Source organism: Erinaceus europaeus, chromosome 8, assembly GCF_950295315.1.
Source record: "Erinaceus europaeus chromosome 8, mEriEur2.1, whole genome shotgun sequence".
NCBI lineage: Eukaryota > Metazoa > Chordata > Mammalia > Eulipotyphla > Erinaceidae > Erinaceus > Erinaceus europaeus.
Window position 1 is genome coordinate 15618436 of NC_080169.1, and position 20742 is coordinate 15639177.

At 43.4% G+C, this 20742-nt stretch overlaps 1 protein-coding gene across 1 annotated transcript; it reads left to right on the top strand.

The window, feature by feature from the left end:
* The first annotated feature begins 1406 nt into the window (after positions 1 to 1406).
* Positions 1407 to 19348, top strand: PLEKHF2 (pleckstrin homology and FYVE domain containing 2). Its single transcript, XM_016192137.2, has 2 exons — positions 1407 to 1534; positions 16976 to 19348. The coding sequence occupies exon 2, from the start codon at positions 16990 to 16992 to the stop codon at positions 17737 to 17739; it is 750 nt and encodes a 249-aa protein (XP_016047623.1). The 5' UTR covers positions 1407 to 1534; positions 16976 to 16989; the 3' UTR covers positions 17740 to 19348.
* Positions 19349 to 20742: the final 1394 nt, after the last annotated feature.

Here is a 20742-nt window from a genome sequence, read left to right on the forward strand (position 1 = left end):
ATGATCTTCTCTAATTAAAAAAAAAAAAAGCTAAAACAACAAAATTCTCGCTTGTTTTGTTCTACTAAAAGAAAAATGTTTGCTGTGGAGTCATTGAAATAGTAGAGAATGACTGGCTTATAAACCTGGGAGCTGGCAGAAAGAAAAGAGTAGAACCGGCTCAAGTTTCTCCTACTCATCTATAAGGAGGCTTGGTTGGCGGTGGCGCTTCAAATCTATCAGGTAGGGAGGGGAAGAAAACATAATGGTTATGCAAAAAGACTTTCGTGCCTGAGGCTCCGAAGTCCCAAATTCAATCCCCCACACCATCATAAACCAGAGCTGAACAGTGTGCTCTGGTTAGTCTCTTTCAATCTCTCCTTCTCTCATTAAAAAAAAAAATTTTTTTTAATGTATCTAAATCAAATCTAACACCTTCACATTTATTGTTTGTACCACATTTCCCTTGTCTGCTGTAGCCCTCTATACTACCTGTATAGGACCTGCCAATACACTTGTCAGGAGGGCTGTGGTATAAACGATAAGGGACAGGTTTAATGATTTATTTATTATTATTATTATTTTACCAGCGCACTGGGATTGAATTTGGGACTCTTCATGCCGCGTGCACGAAAATCTCTCGCTATCTTCCCAGTTCCCTCCTTCTCTGGCATTATTTACATTACACTGTCAGTTTCCTGGTATCTGAGGTCTAGTGGCTTCCAAAGCAGGAAATAAAAGTACCCACTTGAATGAGAGTTATGCGTGTGTGTGTGTGTGTGTGTGTGTGTGTGTGTGTGTGTGTGTGTGTGTTGCAGCTGAAGCTCCCTAGGTTTCCCTTGGGCTTAGGGAAAGCAAACTGGTGGCAGATAGATGCAAGAGGAGCCAGCAGAGGAGCCGCCCAGGATTCGAGGAGCCAACAAATAAATACCCGCTAAGGTGATTCGGAGCACTTAATCCAAAGCTTTTCTTTGCCGAAAAATTATGGAGATCCTCGCAAAAGTTGGCTGGGTTTGGGAGGGCGGGAACCCCAGCTTCGGCTCTCCCCGTCTCCCTAGAGACTTGGTAGGCAGAAGAGCCCTCTCCCCGCCGGGGTGGGGGGCCGCACTCGTGTCCCCACGCCCCGCCCCGCCCCGCCCCGCCCCGCCCCGCCCCGGGCGGCCCCAAGTGGGTGTGGCCTCCGCGCAGGCCCCGCCCCCTAGAGCAGCGCGCGGAGCGGCAGGGGCGGGACCTGGGAAGCCGCCGGATCCGACGAGGCGCGCGCAGGGGGGAGCGCTCGCGACCGCGCTCGCGCCGGGGCTGTTGGGCGGCGGCGGCGCGCCCGTGCGTGCGCGCGCAGCAGAGAGGCCCGCCCGGCCGGCCGTTGTGAGGCTTCCACAGGACGGGCGGGGGAGTCACCTGCGAGCGTCCGGCCCGAGTCGCTTCCCGTCGCGTCGGGGTTTGTGCCGGTTCGGGCCGCGTCGCCGCACACCCGGGCTGAGCCGCTGTCCGGCGGTCGGGACGCAGACGAGTCAGACTTGGTGGTCGCGGCCGGTGTCGCCCGCCTCCGGGCAGGGTAGGTGGAACCGGGGTTGGGCTCCGTGCCGGGCCGCGACGCGAGAAGCGAAACTTTTCCGGGGCGCTCCCCTCCCCCTCGCGGTCCCCGAGCCGTCGCGGCGCGCTGAGGTGTCGTCGCCGACGCCATGTTGGGGGCCGTGAGCGGGCGGGCGGGCGGGCGCCGGCGGGAGAGTCGGGGGCGGGGGGCGCCGGGGGCGGGCCGAGTCGCGGGGCCCGAGTCCCAGGCTCCCGGGGCGTCCGGGCCGCCCGTCCCCCCAAAGTTAGATGAGCAGCGGCCGCCGGGCAGGTCGGGGCTGACGGAGCGCGCGCGCTTTCCGCCGGACCTTCTCGAGCCGCTGGTTTTCCTCTTGTCGGTTTGGGGCTTGTTTGTTTGTTTGTTTTTCGGTCGCCATCGGGTGGCTCCGTAGGGCGCCCGGGGTGCGGGGAGAGGCCATCCCGCCCGCCGCCCCGACAGCCGGGCTCCTGCTCCGACTCCCGGACCGCAGGGCGCCCCGGATGCTGCAGGACCCTCCGTGGGGTCTCGGGGCGTTTCTGGGCCGTCGCGCCCCCGGCCCGCGAGAATGAAGAGGTGCGGCGGGGTGTGGTGTGGACCGGGTGTGGGCTGTGGTGTGGACCGGGTGTGGAGTGTGGGGTGGACCGGGTGTGGAGTGTGGTGTGGACCCGGGTGTGGGGTGTGGTGTGGACCCGATGTGGAGTGTGGTGTGGACCCGATGTGGAGTGTGGGGTGTGGTGTGGACCGGGTGTGGAGTGTGGTGTGGACCCTATGTGGAGTGTGGTGTGGACCAGGTGTGGGGTGTGGTGTGGAGTGTGGTGTGGACCGGGTGTGGAGTGTGGTGTGGACCGGGTGTGGGGTGTGGTGTGGAGTGTGGTGTGGACCGGGTGTGGAGTGTGGTGTGGACCGGGTGTGGGGTGTGGTGTGGAGTGTGGTGTGGACCGGGTGTGGGGTGTGGAGTGTGGTGTGGACCAGGTGTGGGGTGTGGTGTGGAGTGTGGTGTGGACCGGGTGTGAGGTGTGGAGTGTGGTGTGGACCAGGTGTGGGGTGTGGAGTGTGGTGTGGACCAGGTGTGGACCGATGTGGAGTGTGGAGTGTGGTGTGGACCGGGTGTGGAGTGTGGGGTGTGGTGTGGACCGGGTGTGGGGTGTGGAGTGTGGTGTGGACCGGGTGTGGAGTGTGGTGTGGACCGGGTGTGGAGTGTAGTGTGGACCCGGTGTGGAGAGTGGGGTGTGGTGTGGACCCGGAGTGGAGTGTGGTGTGGACCGGGTGTGGAGTGTGGGATGTGGTGTGGACCGGGTATGGGGTGGACCCGGTGTGGAGTGTGGTGTGGACCGGGTGTGGGGTGTGGTGTGGACCCGGTGTGGAGAGTGGGGTGTGGTGTGGACCCGGAGTGGAGTGTGGTGTGGACCGGGTGTGGAGTGTGGGATGTGGTGTGGACCGGGTATGGGGTGGACCCGGTGTGGAGTGTGGTGTGGACCGGGTGTGGGGTGTGGTGTGGACCCGGTGTGGAGTGTGGTGTGGACCCGGTGTGGAGTGTGGTGTGGACCGGGTGTGGGGTGTGGTGTGGACCGGGTGTGGGGTGTGGTGTGGAACGGGTGTGGGGTGTGGTGTGGACTGGGTGTGGAGTGTGGTGTGGACCCGATGTGGAGTGTGGTGTGGACCGGGTGTGGAGTGGAGTGTGGACCCGGTGTAGAGTGTGTGATGTGGTGTGGACCCTGTGCATCCGGATGTTGTGGTCTGGCGAGTGAGGGTCACTGTGGGATGACGGCGAAGCGCTGAGCTACACCGGACTTCTACACCCCCCCTCCCCGTTGCTCGACATGTTTCCAGCATCCCACTTTCCCTCGACTCTGATCTTTTATGATTATAATTATTACTATTTATTTATTTTTGTCTTTTAGCCGGGCCCCGCAGGTTCATTCAGTATCCGCGGAAAGGTTTTTCTTTATCTTTCTTTTTCTCTTCCCTTCACCCCCCCCCCCCCCCACGTTTTTTAATCTCTCCTGTTTTCTGAGAGCTCTGGAGGAGGTGGGTGAATGGTTTTAAGTCACTTAGTTGGAAAGCTGGATCCGATCCGCCTCGAAAGCAAATAAATAAATAAATCAGTGAAACTGATGTGCTGACCCAGGCAGCCAGAAAGTTTCAGCTCCAGGGGCCCCAGCCAGTGAGTATACATGGCTGCTGCTGCTGCTGATCATTATTAGTATTGTTACTCAGTCAAATAATTTGAGCTGTAAGTTCTTGCCAAATGAACCGAAAAGACACAAATCACAAATGAAATAAATCCTTAAACATGATGGGGGGGGAGGGAATTGACTCATTTATAGGTTTTTTTCTTTTTTTAAAAAAAGGTGCCTTCTCAATTCAGTGTTTTTTTTCTTAGTTTCTTCTATTTATTTATTCATTTATCTATTTTTTAGTTTCTTTTTCTAAATCCCTTTTTGCTTCAGGGCCCAAGCCACATACATTTTTTTTTTTTTGGTTTGGATGAAGATTTATTCGGAAATGAGGGGACTTGCTAGGGTGGCAGACTTAGCAGCTGAGTTGCAGTCTATTGGCCCCCTGGCTTGTGTTCCTGTAGCATTCGTGGCGTCCCTGTGGGCCAGTCTCTGGGCACTCCTTTCCGCTGCTTTCATTGCTCTTCATCATCATCATCATCATTATCTGTTATTTTCCCCAGGGCTGACTTAAGTCTTTCTGTTAGAAATAAGCGAGACTCTGAAGTTTCTTCTGCCTTGTACTTTGTATCTACCCGTCTCCTCCTCTACAGACCTGCTTTGCTGCTTGTGAAGCTTCCGGGCTGCAGGTGGGGAGCAGGGGCTGGAAACCCAGATCCTTACACTTAGTACTGTGTGCACTCAACGGGGGGGGGGGGGGGGGGGGGATATATATATATATATGCCACCACCGTCCAAACCCACTGGACTCATTTGTGAAGTGATTACTTAGTAAATAGTATTATATTTACTAAGATGTTTGTGGAAGTACCTAGTACACAATATTCAGTAAGTTATTTTAGCAAATGAACAGAGTGGCAGTGGATTATATAAATTTTCAAAATTGGGAACAATCTTCAGAAATACTGAGTTTGTATTGACTGCGTATTAGAATTCTCCGGGGAGTATCTTAAAAATACTAAAAGCTCAGAAGAAAATCAAAATGAGTGTGAGGTGAAGGCATAAGTAGAGTTACCTGACTCCCTCCCATCTTTATTTCTTTAAAATTACACCTGGTTTTACTGTGCAGGCAGGGCTCTGAGAACTGTTGATTTGATTCAGTCTCCTTGTTCTGTTCATTGTTTATAATTAAAGTGCAGAAAGGTCAAGTGCAAGCCATATTTCTCTCAGTGACTAGAAAGAATGTATTTGCCACTGAAGAAAGTGAAGTGCATAGAAGTTAAAACTAAAAGTTACATTTCAGACTAGAAAAGGTACATCTACAGCCTACATAGATGACTGTTACTTAACCTTGTCATCATTAAGAACTACCTCCTTTCCTTCTTACATTCCCTTCTTTCTCTCCTTCCTTCTTACCTTCCTTGCAAGAGAGAGGGGGAATCAGGTATCACTTGCACATTTAATGCTGGGGATTGAACTCAGAATCTTGTACTTGTTGATCCAATGCTTTATTTTATATACCACCTCCTAGACTGATTCTTTTGTTTCCATTTAATATTTACTTAATTTCATGAGAGAAGAAATGATGGATAAACACAGAGAGAAGGAACAAAGCTCTGGCTTATGCAATGCTGGGAATTGACCCAGTACCTAATAACACACAATGCTTAGCTAGCTGACTAAGCACTTCCTGGGTTCTGCAAGGTCCTGCTTCTACTTACCTTAATATCTGATAAAGCAGTTTTTAATCCTCATTGTCAACTTCAGTCTCATCTTTTCCCTGTACCCCACTGAGTTTTTCTTGTCTTTCCCATCTTGAATTCTATAGCTCATATTTCTAAGTATGAACTCATTATAACTGTACAGTCACTCCTGCTCTTGATCTGGTGTATACAACTTGTATTATCACTGTTTACTTTTTCCAGGTTCTGTCCTTTCCCAGCACCTGAAAGAAATCACTATGGTGATTTATTTGTTTATTTTACTGGAGCACTGCTCAGCTCTGGTTTATGGTGCTGCTGGGGATTGAACCTGGGACCTTTGGCTTTTTGCATAACCATTATGCTGTCTCCCCAGCCCACTGTGGTGATTTTTCAATATTTGCTTCAGTCTGCTTATGTATTGGTTGCCTTCTAGTTCTTTTCTTATTCTGAGGTGCCTGATTTTCTCTATCGCTTTCTTCACTCTTTCATGCTGCTGACCTTAATATTCAAACACTAACTCTTAGCAGATTATTTTACTTGATGTGAATTTCCTTTCCTTTTCTTTTCCCTCCCATTTTTATAAGTGGTTCTGTCCTTAATTCCATATTCTTATTTCATTTGAACAATAGTAGGGAATTTTTTTTTGTATTCTTTGTTCATATTTTTATTGTGCCAGGAAAGTGCATTGACTTCTTATGGTAATATTTTTCTAGGGCCGTCTTTACACTTTGTAATTTTTATTTCTTTGAGTGTAACTAAAAACCAGTGGTTTCTGTTAACTGGTCATTCTCATCAGTTCCTTTGGAAATTGCTATTTGCATTTTACCCTTTTTTGTGGTTTTTTTTTTTTAATTGACTTAAGGGAGTCATCTATACATTAAATATGTTGGTTCTCTTGTATGCTGCAAGTATTTTTCTTTCATCCTTTCCCCCTCATTGTTGAAGTTGAAATTTTTTATGTGCTAAAATGTTTTTTAAGTGATATTTGATTTTTTACATGTTAAATTTGACCATTCTTCTCTGGTTCTGTATTTTAATATCATTTAGAGTTAACTCCGGAGGGATAGTCTCTCATATAAAGTGTTCTTCTCTCCAATAGTTTGTTTCCCATGATAAATTTCTGTGGTTAAAACTTTCAGGATCAGGGAGCAGGGATGTGGTTCACCTGGTAGAGTATATATGTTACCACGTGCAGTACTCAGGTTCCAGCCCTAAAGAGGATAAGCTTCAGGAGTGATGGGAGTTGTGCCACAGTGCCTTTGTCCTGTCTCTCCCTTTGAGTTTGACCCCCCATCTTTAAGAACAAAGGCTTCTTAAAAAGGAAGGAAGGAAGGAAGGCCCAAACAAAAAACAGTGGCCAACGGGACAGTGGGAGAGGAAGAGTTGTGCAGTTACCCAGCCCCTAGCAGTCATCCAGCCCCAAATGAGGAAAGGTTAAGATGCAGATTGGGGGGGGGGGGGTCGGGGTGCAGGGGGTTAAGTGCACATGGCCGAAGCTCAAGGACCTACCTAAGGATCCTGGTTCAAAGGTTCGAGCCCCGCCCCCCTCCCCACCTGCTGGGAGGTCACTTCACTAGTGATGAAGCAGGTCTGCAGGTGTCTTTCTCTCCCCCCTCTGTCTTCCCCTCCTCTCTCCATTTTTCTCTGTCCTGTCCAATAGCTACAACATCAATAACAACTACAACAACAATAAAAAGGGCAACAAGAGGGAAAAATAAGTAAATATAAAAAAATTAAAAAGAAGCAGATAGCAATTTCCAAAAGAACTAATGAAAATGACCAATATAATATAAACCAAACAGATTCCGAGGTCAATTTTCCTGAAATATACATGACTCGTCATCTCTAGGTGTGTGTTTTCCACTGCTGACTGTGATCTTCAGCACAGTAAGCATAGTAGGTATCTGAGATTTGTGAAACCAATGAAAGCATGTTGAAAAGGAGCTTTGTGTTGTCTTTCCTTCCTCACCTCTCCTGTATTATATACTAGGTGCTTTTCAGAGTTTTACTCCTCTCCTTTTTGTTTGGAGCACTCTGCTCATCTTGGCATTTCTTTTTGCTCCCCTCCCTCTTTTGTTGCCCTTGTTGTTGTAGTTATTATTGTTGTTGTTATTGAGGTCATCATTGTTGTATAGGACAGAGAGAAATTGAGAGAGGAGGGGAAGACAGAAAGGGAGAGAAAGATAGACACCTACAGACCTGCTTTACCGCCTGTGAAGCGATTCCCCTGCAGGTGGGGAGCTGGGGTCTTGAACTGGGATCCTTACTCCCGTCGTTGCGCTTTGTGCCACTTGCGCTTAATGAGCTGCGCCATCACCTGATCCCTTGGCATTTCTTTTCGTATAACTAATACCCATCTTGTTGATAGCATTGTCCTTGTAGACAAGAACAAAGGTCAAAATGATTGTGTCTCCTGCTTGAAACAAAAATTAACATCTGTCTAGTGGATGCTTATTTCATCACATATTCAGGTCATCTCTAAATTTTTCTGCTGTCTGTACCTTAAGCAATTTTATTTCCTTTTATTTTCCCTTTTAAATTTCTGCTCTTAGTTGTGGCTCAGGCTTTTTTTTAACTTTCACATGGAAGCTTATGTTTGTTTTCCTATAACTTGTCTTTTTAGTAATCCCTCCTGTTCATCCCATGTTCTGCTCTGGTGTAGTTCTGTTTTTTAAATTTAAAAACTTGCAAAACACTCCAGCCTGATACACATTGTCCTTTGCAGTTTAACTCATCCCTTTCTGCCCAGACTTTTATTCTGTCTCTGTATTCTCTCTTGGTTCTCCTTCCTCCAGCCTGCATACAGCCATTTTCTCTCTGGGGAATATATTTGTACACCATTATCTCCTCACCCCCTGACATTCGCTGTGAGGGACAACTTCAGTTTCCTGTAGGCTCCACCCCCACCCCCAGTCAAAATTACCCCTCAACCTAGATTTGGGCCCTAGATTTCACTATTTTTTAAAATATAAAATGGTTTGCTTCTACTCTTCTCCTTTAAGCATTGAGTGTACAAATTTAATCATTCTCACTTCATAACACTTAGTATGAGTTCTAACCCCCCTTTTATTCTGTTTATTTTCACTGTCCTTTCTCCTAAGGAAATACATTTAAATATATAATACATAAATTATATATGCTTATTCTTTTCTTTCACAAAGATTGTTTGAAGACACATAATTGATTTTTTTTTTTTTTTTTGTCTCCAGGGTTATCGCTGGGGCTCAGTGTCGGCACTACAAATCCACTGCTCCCGGAGGCCATTTTTTCCCCCATTTTTTGTTGCTCTTGATATTGCTACTGTTGTTGTTGGACAGGACAGAGAAATCAAGAGAGGAGGGGGAGCAGGGGGAGGAGGAGAGAGAAAGATAAGACACCTGCAGGGAGTTGGGCGGTAGCGAAGCGGGCTAAGTGCGGGTGGTGCAAAGCGCAAGGACTGGCCTAAGGATTCCGGTTCAAGCACCCGGCTCCCCACTCTGCAGGGAGGTCATTTCACAAGCTGTGAAGCAGGTCTGCAGGTGTCTGTCTTTCTCTCCCCCTCTCTATCTTCCCCATCTCTCTCCATTTCTCTCTGTCCTTTCTAACAATGACAACATCAATAACAATAATAACTACAACAGAAAAACAACTAGAGCAACAAAAGGGAATAAATAAATATTTTTATATAAAAATAAAAAGACACCTGAAGACCTGCTTCACGGCTTGTGAAGTGACCCCCCTGCAGTTGGGGAGCCAGGGGCTCGAACAGGGATCTTTGAGCTGGTGGTCTATGCGCTTTGCACCATGTGTGCTTAACCCGTTGCTCTATTGCCTGACCCCCTGCTTTTCTTTCTTTCTTTTTTTTTTTTTTTAAGATTTTATTTATTTATGAGAAAGATAGGAGGAGAGAGAAAGAACCAGACATCACTCTGACACATGTGCTACTGGGGATGGAACTCATGCTTGAGAGTCCAGAGCTTTACCACTGCGCCACCTCCTGAACCACTGCTTTTTTTTTTTCCCCTTAAACTTTATTTTATTTGCTAGAACAGAGAGAAATTGAGAGGGAGGGGAAATGGAAAGGGGGAAAGAGACACACACCTGCAGCCTTGCTTCACCACTGGTGAAGCTTTCCCCCTGCAGATGGGGGATGGGGGCTTCAACCTGGGTCCTTATGCATGGCAATACATGCCCATAGCCAGGTGTGCTACCACCTGGTCTGGTCTTTCACAGATTGTTACTTTTGAGTTTTCCTAGCACTTAATGCTGCTTTGTTCAGAGCATGTGGTTAATAAGTGTTTGCTACTAGAAATTCACTGAAAATTATTTTTGGTTTTATAGGCTTCCATACTGCTTAAACTTAAAAAAAAAAAAAACAATTTAATTTATCTCTGTCTTACAGTCCTGAATCTGACCTGTACTTTGTATTCCTCTTGCAAATTTAAGAGAAATTTAAGCTTGCCCCTCTACTTTTGCAATTAAAATTCAGCTCAGTCCTGCTTTCTGTCTCTCTCTTCCACACTTTTTGTTAGTCCTTGTAGTTTGCAGATGACTTTTTCAGATAGACCTTGAAAGGGGTAGAGTGAGAGAGACCAGGGCACTCAAGTCTCCTCCAGTGTGGTGGGGACCAGGCTTGAACTTTGGTTACACACATGGCAAAGCCTCACACCCACTGTATATATGTATGTATATTTTCCCATATATTCTGATCAAATCAGGCTACTGCTTCAAAAAGCTTCAGAAAGAACTTTTCAAGGACCAGCTCGGTTTCTCCCTTTTTCTACTAACCAGCTGCATGTGTGACTGTTTTTTAAAAAGATTTGTTAATGAGATAGAGAAAGGAGAGAGAATGAGAGAACCCGGGCAGCATGGGCAGATGTGGTATCTGTTGGAGACTGAACTTGGGACATTATGTTTGCAAGTCTGGCATTCTACCCATTATGCCACTACCTGTGACCATTTTTTTTCTTTTCTGATTTTTTTTTTAATTGGTGAATTAATGTTTTACATTCAACAGTAAGTATAATAGTTTGTACATGCATAACATTCCCCAGTTTCCCATTTAACAATACAACCCCCACTAGGTCCTTTGAATCCTTCTTGGACCTGTATTCTGCCCACCCACCCACCCCAGAATCTTTTATGATGCGATACGTCAATTCCATTTCAGGTTCTACTTCTGTTTTCTTTTCTGATTGTATTTTTCAACTTCAGCCTGAGAGTGAGATCATCCCATATTCATCCTTCTGTTTCTGACTTATTTCACTCAACATGATTTTTTCAAGGTCCATCCAAGATGGGCTTCTTCTTCTAGTGTTTGCCCTTCTTCCGTAGCCAGTCAACAGCGTCAGCTGAAAACGGTGAAGTCACCATTTTTTACAGCTCAGTGGTATTCCATTGTGTATATATACCACAACTTGCTCAGCCCCTGTGACCATTTTTTAAAACACCTATTTACTTAACTTTGTGCCTTAATTTGCCTTTTACGTTCCACTTATTTGCACCTGATTTCTAGTGTTCTGATGCTGCATTCTCCCCAAGTAATGGCTTTGCTCTTTCCCTTTTATCTTTTTTTTTTTTTCCGTTTCTTTTTTGCCTCCAGAGTTATTGCTGGGGCTCGGTGCCTGCACTACGAATCCACTGCTCCTGGAGATCATCTTTTTTTCCGTTGTTGGATTGGACAGAGAGAAATTGAGAGAGAAAGGGCAGACAGAGAGGGAAAGACACGGGCAGACAGAGAGGGAGAGAAAGACACATGCAGACCTGCTTCACCACTTGTGAAGTGACGCCTCTGCAGGTGGGAAGCTGGCAGCTTGAACCGGGATCCTTTCACTTCATAATCTATGTGCTTAACCCGGTGTGCTACTGTCACCCTTCCCCCCTTTTGTCTTATTTTAGTTGTTATTACTGTTTTAAAATGATCTTTATTATGGTATGTATTTCATTATTCTTTGTATTAAGATTTTGTGGTGTATGTCTTAATTTCAGTGGCATATTTTCTCCTAGTACAAAACAAAGTCTCAAATATAGAGGACAAATTGCAACTGCTTTGAAAATACTGAAGGAAATTTGTTAGGATTGTTAGAGGGCAACTGTCTCCACAGTAGTATTTTAGATGAGCTTCATCAGCTTTATTTTTTCAAATATTACACAGTGACTTTACAGCTGTCAGCACTGTACAGCTGCTCCCGTATACATATTTTTTGAAATGGTAGTTTCTTATTTGCATTTTCTTCATGAAAAAATGCGCAAGAGTACCATCTTTTATTTGCTAACTAAACAGCTGTGCTTTTTGGCAAGAGAAGAATATGTAATTTTTATATATTATCACGAGATTGGAACTGCTTTAAAAATCAGGATCTCCCATAAGCAATACTTGGAATTCATGATTAGATACTATAGTTACGTAGACCAGAACATTTGCTTATAAATTTAAAATCTTTGGTCTAGTGAAGCAGTTGATGTGTAGGGTGTGATTCCTGTTTGCTGTGAAAATAAATCAGTGTTGCTGTCCAAAGTGAAATCTCTGATTTTTGTCAAACTCCAGGTGGAGAAGCTATTGACACTTAACTGCTGGTCATATTCAACTCTGAATATTTTTATAGGTACTGTTGAGAATACAAAGTTGTAGTAAACCTCCAGATCTGTTGGAAATAAGGTGGAGTACAAGTTTGTATCAAATATGTTAGAATGCAAGTGCCCTAAAATGTTAAAATAAAATACTGTGAACCTTTAAAGGGGGACAGTATATGACTTCAGGTCTACTAATGTCACTGTATCTTACAAGCTAGCGAGATCTCAAGGGAGAGAGGACATTGACTCAGAAGTAGGGGAAAAGTATGGGGCTAGTGAGTAGCCTGTTTTGACTGCATAGCAGGGACATTAGCAGATGACACTTAACAATGATTGTAAAGAGAACATTATATAAATAAAAGATGAAACTGGACAGACTTAAACCTTGCAGGGGCTTGTCTGTAAAGAACCTTGCATGCCAAGTTAAGTTAAAGGATTTTGTATTTGATTCATTTGGGCAGGAATCTTAACTTTCTACCTGCCCATAGTTGTAGTTGAAAATAATCAATTTTGTATTTTTTATTCTGAATTCTAAAGACTAGAGAGATGACTTCTCTAAAACTCAAACTCTAAAGCAGGTCCATATCCCCTTTTTCCTACCTTGCTAAAGACTTTTTATAACTCCCATAGTGGTGACTGATTTATTTTTTAAAGATTTTATTTATTTATGAGAAAGATAGGAGGAGAAAGAAAGAACCAGACATCACTCTGGCACATGTGCTGCCGGGGATCAAACTTGGGACCTCAAGCTTGAGTGTCCAAAGCTTTACCACTGCACCACCTCCTGGACCACAGGTGACTGATTTTTTTTCAAATCAATTTTATAAAAATTTCAACAGCTAAGTTTTTATAATCATGATAGGCTTCTTTATCAAACCTGATCTATTTGAAACTGCCTGTACTGATATTGTAGATTAGTTACAGCTTTTTCTGTTTTGAATATCAATTAGAATATATACTTACTGTCATGTGTTTAAAAGATTTCTTGTTTTATCAGTGACTGTCTCTAAATACATAATAAGGTCCACAGGAGTGAAGATTTCTAGTTTCTGAATGTAGCAAAGTATATTGGAGAGGACACACACTTTTTTTTCTTTATTGGGGGATTTATGGTTTATAGTCAACAGTAAAATCAGTAGTTGGTAGATCTGTAAAATTTCCAGTTTTCCACGTAACAGTTCAACCCCCACTAGATCCTCCTCTGCCATCATGTTCCAGGACCTGAACACTCCCCCCCCCACCCCCCCCCCCACACCCCAAAGAGTCCCTTACTTTGGTGCAATACATCAAATTCAGTCTGAATATATGAATTATATGAATAATGAATATATGTAATTATCACTTAGTAAATTTAATTATTAACTAGTAGAAAGTGAGTGTGGCTAGCATATGTATAGGTATAGAATCTTTTTTTCCTTCATTTTTCCCTTTCTAGGCTAAGACTAGTAGAATGTTCCATTTGTGTCCACTTTTCAGTAGGAAGCATATTTGATGACTAGGATTTTTTTTTTTTTTTAATTTTTGGCAGAGCCAGGATTTTGTGCACGTGTGATTTCAGCATTTCGGGTCTCCCCCCCCCTTTTTATACAAATAGAATCAAACCTGGGCCAGACACGTGGCAAGGAGGTATATGCTCAATCATGTGAGCTATATCTTCAGCCCTACCCTTGGGAGAGATTTTTTTTTTTTTCTGCTTCTGGGGTTATCACTGGGGTTCTGTACCTGCACTACGAATCCACTGCTCCTGGAGGCCATCTTTTCCATTTTATTGGGTAGGACAGAGAAAAATTGAGAGAGACAAGGAAGCCACTCAAACTGACTCCTCAAATACTGCAAGGAAATGAGAAAAAAAAATATGTAAGACTATGACTAATTTAGGGTATTAGTACACATGGTTTCAATTAGGTTAGGTTTGAGATCCAGGTTCAATCAAGCCTGGCCCCCACCACAATGAAGGAGTCTTCTAGTTGGTTTTTTTTTTCTTCTTCTCTGTGTTTGTCTCTTAAAAAATAAAAGAAAATAGTACTAATTAGCTAAGTAAAGGGGAAAATATATGGACCTCAAGTTTTAGACCACGCCCTAGTGGAAAGAGGAGAAAATAAACTTTGTCTTGGTGGAATAAGTCAGATTTACTGAACTTTCAATTTTAACTTATTAAGACTTCAAAATTCTTTGTATAGTGTTAATATTTTGTGAGAGAATTCCCTAGTTATTTACTAGAATTCCCTAGTTATTATCTCTGTTTTGGAAAAAGCTAGTAGGTATATTTTAGGTATATTCCAAGGGGCCCATGACTTCACTAGTTTTGGCCTGAGCCTTACATCTAATATGCAGGTGACCTAGGTTATTGTCTACGGAGATGGTGTCATAGTTGGAAAAAGGACTAGAAAGCTGCATCAGGGAAGAGAGTAGCTCCCAAATATGGGAAAAGTACATAAATATTATTAACTGTAAACCCCCTCGATTTGATCTGGGGCCCATATTCAGCACAGGAGCCTATGTAACCTCTGCATCCCTGTAGGTCTGAGCTCGCATTCTGTGGTCACGGCTAGGAGCATTCTAGGCTGCACTAATTTCAGGACCCATCATCCTTGGGTGATAGATAATCTGAGTATGTTATCCAGCCTCCCTTTGGAGAATGGAACATTCTCTACCCTTGTTGATTCACATTGAGGGCAGTCCTATAGGGGCCCGCAAAGGAGTCCATTATGTTGTTCCTGATGGAGATGACCAGTGAAAGTGGTGAGGGATCTTTTAGAGGTCTAGGCCCATCGTATATGTGTGGGAACCCCAGGACTCCCTGACTAGGACCCCAGGTGATGAGGTGGCCTGGTAGTGACTAAAAGAGTCATCACTAAAGTATGCCAGTCTCTTGCCCCTTGTTCAGCTTTTCTAGTCCTTACTTTGTCTAGCAGGGTTAGCTTTGGAGTGATTGAGGGACGTGCAATAGGAGATAGGTCAGGGTATCTAGGTATAAGTAGAAACTATTTGATTAGGTACTCTATGGTGTCTTTTTAGGTCTTTCTGCTTGCTTGCTACATTTATTGACTCACTGCAAACTTTTGTGCACTTTTGCTTTAAGGTATATGTTTGCCCCTTAACTTATGGATACATTACATGTACATATGCCCTATCTCATGGGCCCTGGTCTATATCTAGGTTTTGAGGTTTGTTAAGAAGTGTACCACCCAAAATGGAATTGAGTCCTATGAACTAGGAAAGATCTCAGCAGAGTAATGAAGCTGAACGGTTGACATTCCACGCCTGACGTCTCAGGACGCAGTCTGAAGTGAAACATGCCAAAGTGGTACTGGTTGCATTGATTGGGTTGGGATCAACAGGTGCAGTATCAGTTGGTATGCATTGGGAGAAGCATGCAGGAAAGTGAGCCCCACCCTAGAGGTTTCAGGATTTGGTGCCATACTCCAAACTCAGTCAGGTTCTGCTTTGAGCTTCTTTCTGTTCTTCTTTCTCAGCTTCTGTTTATGAGTGGGATCATCCCATACTCCTATGTCTTTCTGACATAACATAATTCCTCCTAGCCCCATCCAAGATGGGTTAGAGAAAGTGGGTTCATTGTTCTTAATAGCTGCATGTAGTTTTCTTAAATTATTATTACTTTATTGCCACCAGGGTAATTGCTGGGGCTCTGTGCTGTCACTATGAATCCACTGCTCCCAGTGGAAATTTTTTTTTTCCTTTTCTATTTTAATGGAGCAGAGAGAAGGGGGAAGAGAGATCGGGAGAAAGACACCTGCAGGGGGCTAGGCGGTGGCACTCCTGGTTAAGTGCACACACCACAGTGCTCAAGGACCTGTGTTCAAGCCCCTGGTCCTCACCTGCAAGGGGAATGTTTCACAAGTGGTGAAGTAGGGCTGTGGGTGACTCTCTCTCTCTTCCTCTCTCTCTCTCTATATATATATATCCCTCACCTCTCAGTTTCTCTCTGTCTCTATCCAATAATAAATAAATAAAATAAAATAAAAAACCCTGCAGTACTGCTTCACTGCTTGTGAAGTGTTGTCCCCCCCGACCCCCCCCCCCCCCCCGCAGATGGGGAGTGGGAGATTTGAACCAGGGTTCCTGCCCATAGTAGTGTGTATGCTCAACCAGGTGCACCATCGCTCCATCCCATTTTCTTAATAAAGTCAATCTATTTTGTTTGATTGTCACCAGAATATTGCTGGGGCTTGATACTTGCATGGTGAATCCACTGCTTCTGGTGGCCATTCCCCTCCCCTTCCTCCCCTACCTTTACTCCATTCTTCCCTCCATATCTGCCTATAAGTCTGTCTGTCTGTCATCTGTTTGTTAGGACAGAGAAATTGAGAGGGAAGGGGATATAGGGAGAGAGAAAAGACACCTGCTTGTTCAGTATTTGTCTGAGATTAACTTTCATGGAACTAGGTTTATTATTTTGCAAAGGAGATTTGTATTTATTGTCCAATTATATCTTTTTTTTCTTTTTTTTTGCCTCCAGGGTTATTGCTGGGGCTCAGTGCCTGCACCATGAACCCACTGCTCCTAGAGGCCATTTTCCCCCCTTTTGTTGCCCTTGTTATTGTAGCCTTGTTGTGGTTATTATTGATGATGTCGTTGTTGGATAGGACAGAGAGAAATGGAGAGAGGAGGAGAAGACTGAGAGGGGGAGAGAAAAACAGACACCTGCAGACCTGCTTCACCGCTTGTGAAGTGACTCCCCTGCAGGTGGGGAGCCGGGGGCTAGAACCGACATCCTTCCTCAGGTCCTTGTGCTTTGCGCCACATAACCCGCTGCACCACCGCCCGACCCCCCAGTTATATCTTTATATCTGTAAGAAGTTTCTACTTTTATAAATCTATTTTATCCAGTAAGGTACACATGGAGTCGGTTGTTTTCATGATTATAAGTATTGGGACATGCTAGTCTTCTTGGTATGCCTAGTAAAGCTTAGAGAAGTAATTTTTAGAGCATTTTGTCTTGGGGTAAAAATAATGACTCACTAGATTAAATTTATATTTTATAATTCCTGAACCATGAATTGGAATTGATTTATAATTTCTATGTGCTAATTTTTCTTTCTTTTTTTAAGGCTATCCACAAAAGATGGTTGATCGCTTGGCAAACAGCGAAGCAAATACTAGACGCATAAATATAGTGGAAAACTGTTTTGGAGCAGCTGGGCAACCCTTAACTATCCCTGGACGGGTTCTTATTGGAGAAGGAGTTTTGACTAAACTGTGTAGGAAGAAGCCCAAAGCAAGGCAGTTTTTCTTATTTAATGACATTCTTGTGTATGGGAATATTGTCATCCAGAAGAAGAAATATAACAAGCAACATATTATTCCCCTGGAAAATGTCACTATTGATTCCATCAAAGATGAAGGAGACTTGAGGAATGGATGGCTTATCAAGACGCCAACTAAATCATTTGCAGTTTATGCTGCCACTGCCACCGAGAAATCAGAATGGATGAATCACATAAATAAGTGTGTTACTGATTTACTCTCCAAAAGTGGGAAAACACCCAGTAACGAACATGCTGCTGTCTGGGTTCCTGACTCAGAGGCGACCGTGTGTATGCGTTGTCAGAAAGCAAAATTCACACCTGTTAATCGTCGTCACCATTGCCGAAAATGTGGTTTTGTTGTCTGTGGGCCCTGCTCTGAAAAGAGATTTCTTCTTCCCAGCCAGTCCTCTAAGCCGGTGCGGATTTGTGACTTCTGCTATGACCTGCTTTCTACTGGGGACATGGCCACATGCCAGCCTGCTAGATCAGACTCTTATAGTCAGTCATTGAAGTCTCCTTTAAATGATGTGTCCGATGATGATGATGATGATGACAGTAGTGACTAAGAACACGTTTTGAAATATTTAATCAGATCTGACTGAGAAATGAGCTGTGTGTGGGGGGTGGGGATGTAAAAGTTTAAGCTCTCAATTTTGCTGTAGCCGTGAATTTGCCTGAGAAACCTTTAACCTCCGTGCCCCTCTATATACTCTACAGGAATAGTTCTTGTTGCTCTCCTTATCCCCCAACTTCCTATCTTCTGTAGGGACAGATTGCTGAAAATATGTCACATTTACCAGATCATGTATTAATGTTGTTTATTACATGTTCTGTTTGAGGGAAAAACTAAAAGAGAATGGTGGGGGGGGAGAGAGGAAATGACGTGGTTGGTTAAAACACAAGTAATAACAATATATAATTCAGAAAGGCTTTGGATTTTTTATACACCAAGTGGTGCCTTATCATTAATAGCAATGCTATGTCCTGCTTTTTAGTTTCCTTTAAAAATACACTGGTGCTCTTTCAGGTGGTACAATTAGTGTCTATGATTGGATGTAAATAGAAAATATTTCTTATCTGACAGCACATATTACTAAATTTGGAGGTTCTTAATGAATAAATATTTTTTCATAGTTGTGATTATATTTTGTTTTATAACTTCCAACTTACAATTATCAAATACTTATTTTAAATTAATGATAGGTTGTCAGTCTTAGAAATTTGGTTTGAAATTTGTCAAATTGCCATGTGGCATTAGTTTCTACTTTTAGAAGACCTATTTGTAAGTATAAATTCTTCTGCTTTGATATTATTTCCAGAATGAAAATTTTTATCAACCCCTTGAAATTAAAGTTTCTTTGTTTAAAAAAAAAAAAAATATATATATATATATTTATATTTCTATGCTAGAGCACAAACCTATGGGCTGAAGATTTGCAAGAAATAAGACTGATGAGACTTAACTGTGGAAATATTGTCTATTTCAGTATGAAACTCTTGAATTTACAAATAAAGTATTATATTTTATAGTTTTTGTAAAGTTCCAAATAATATTTCTATTTTTGTAAAACAATTACGTTTAATCTACTTCTGAAATCATTTTGTCATTTATGGAAATAGAATAGCCCTTGATCTTTCTAAATGGTGAACTTCATTTAGTCAGCCTGGATTACTTTTTTGAGAAGTGGAAGTTTTTTACTCTTTGCTTTTGAGGCAGCCATTTAGTTGAAAGTATATTTATCATATACAACTTGATGAATTTTGCACTATTTCTCCATTGGAATGCTGCAAGTAACTCTTAGTCTTTCGAATGCATCGACCTAACATTTTAAATTCTAAATTCTTTCTGGATATATTGCAAGTATCAGTAGAGTTCTGTTAAGTTGTGATGGCCATTCTTTGGTTTTGATTAAGACACTGACTTTACTGTTACATTATGAAAACAACGGCTGTACATTTCTCTGTAGGAATTGGAAAGGCACAACAGGTTTTGTTTCAACATCAGATAGATTTTTTTTTTTCTTCTGAGTACTAAATACAATCAGCCATCATATCTGAAAAGGGCCACAGAAACTGCAAAGGGCTAATGGAGACTTGTTGATACATAGGAACCTAGCAGATGTAGGAACTGAGGAGAAATGTTCTGAAATTTGCCTTGTCAACTTCTATTGACTCTTTCACAATAAAAAAAAAAAAAATTATATCATTTGCAACTTACCTTCCATTCTGTGCTTGTAACTTGGATTTTTTTTTTTTTCATGCTGAGGTAATGGAGAGGTTATACATATTTTGCTCTGTTTAATAACCATGGCTGTCTCCTACGTGATAGCTGCTGTTCTGAACCCTAGGGAGAGGTCACTTCTTTGTGTGAAGTCTACATGCAAATAAGGAATGAAACTTACTTGGATCTGCCTACCCCTTCCCACCACCCCATGTATTTTAGCAGCTTGATAACTATTTGGGTGTAAGGAAAGCAAGAGAGAGAAATTGATTCACATGAGACAGGAGAGAAGTCAGAGCACAAGGGAAGACCCAGAGGTAAGGGGCTTGAACATAGTGCATGATGGTGGGAAAGGACATAAGTTGGGTGAGTGTTTTGCAGGCACCTGGAACAGGAAGATGAGAACTGGTATCCATGTGTTAACAACTATACTGTAAATGCTTAACATCCCAATAAAGTAATTAAACAAAAAAGCTAGAACATACTTTGGTACATGCAGTGTTAGGGATTGGACCAGGAACCTCAGGTATAGAAGCCCAACACTACCGTTTGAGCTGCTTCTCCAGTTGCTATGCTGAAAATTTTAAATATTTGTATTTTCCTATTGGTTCATGATGCTAAGGACCTGGTTTTCTTATATTTAAAGCCAGTTGCACATCTTACTTGGAGAGGTGTCTAACATGATGCTTAGCCACTTGAAATTTGTGTTATTGAATTGTAAGAACTCTATATAGTGTTCATAGTAGAGCTCTTCCTTCCCCCTCCCCTCACACCTGCTTTACTGCCAGGGCTTTTGATTCCATCCTTTCTGGTGGGCTTTATTTTATTTGGGTAGAGACAGAAATTGAGAAGGGAGTGGAGAGGTAGGGAGAGGGACAGAGAAACACCTGCAGCACTGCTTCACCACTTGTGAAGCTCACCTTCTGCAGGTGGAGGCCGAAGGCTTGAACCAGGTTCCTTCTTCTTCTAGCGTTTGCCAAACCAGGTTCCTTATGCACTGTAGCATGTGCATTCAACCAGGTGTGCCCACCACCTGGCCCCTCTGGCGGGCTTGTTTTTTCTTGGATAGAGAGTGAGAGGCATAGAAACAGTGAGACACCACAGCACCACACCTGCTGTGAAGCTTCCCCTTGCCAAACGTGGTGCTCCTGTGTGACCAGGAACTTGACCCCAGGCCCTTGAGTTTGGTAAAGTGCGCTCTACAAGGTGAGCAATCACTCTCCATTTCTCTTTACGGTATATTGTGATATAATTCTTTGGAAACTAGGTGTTATACTCATCAAAGTTTTATTCACTTTTTTTTTTAATTTTTGAAAAATTGTAACCAGAGCACTGCTCAGCTATGACT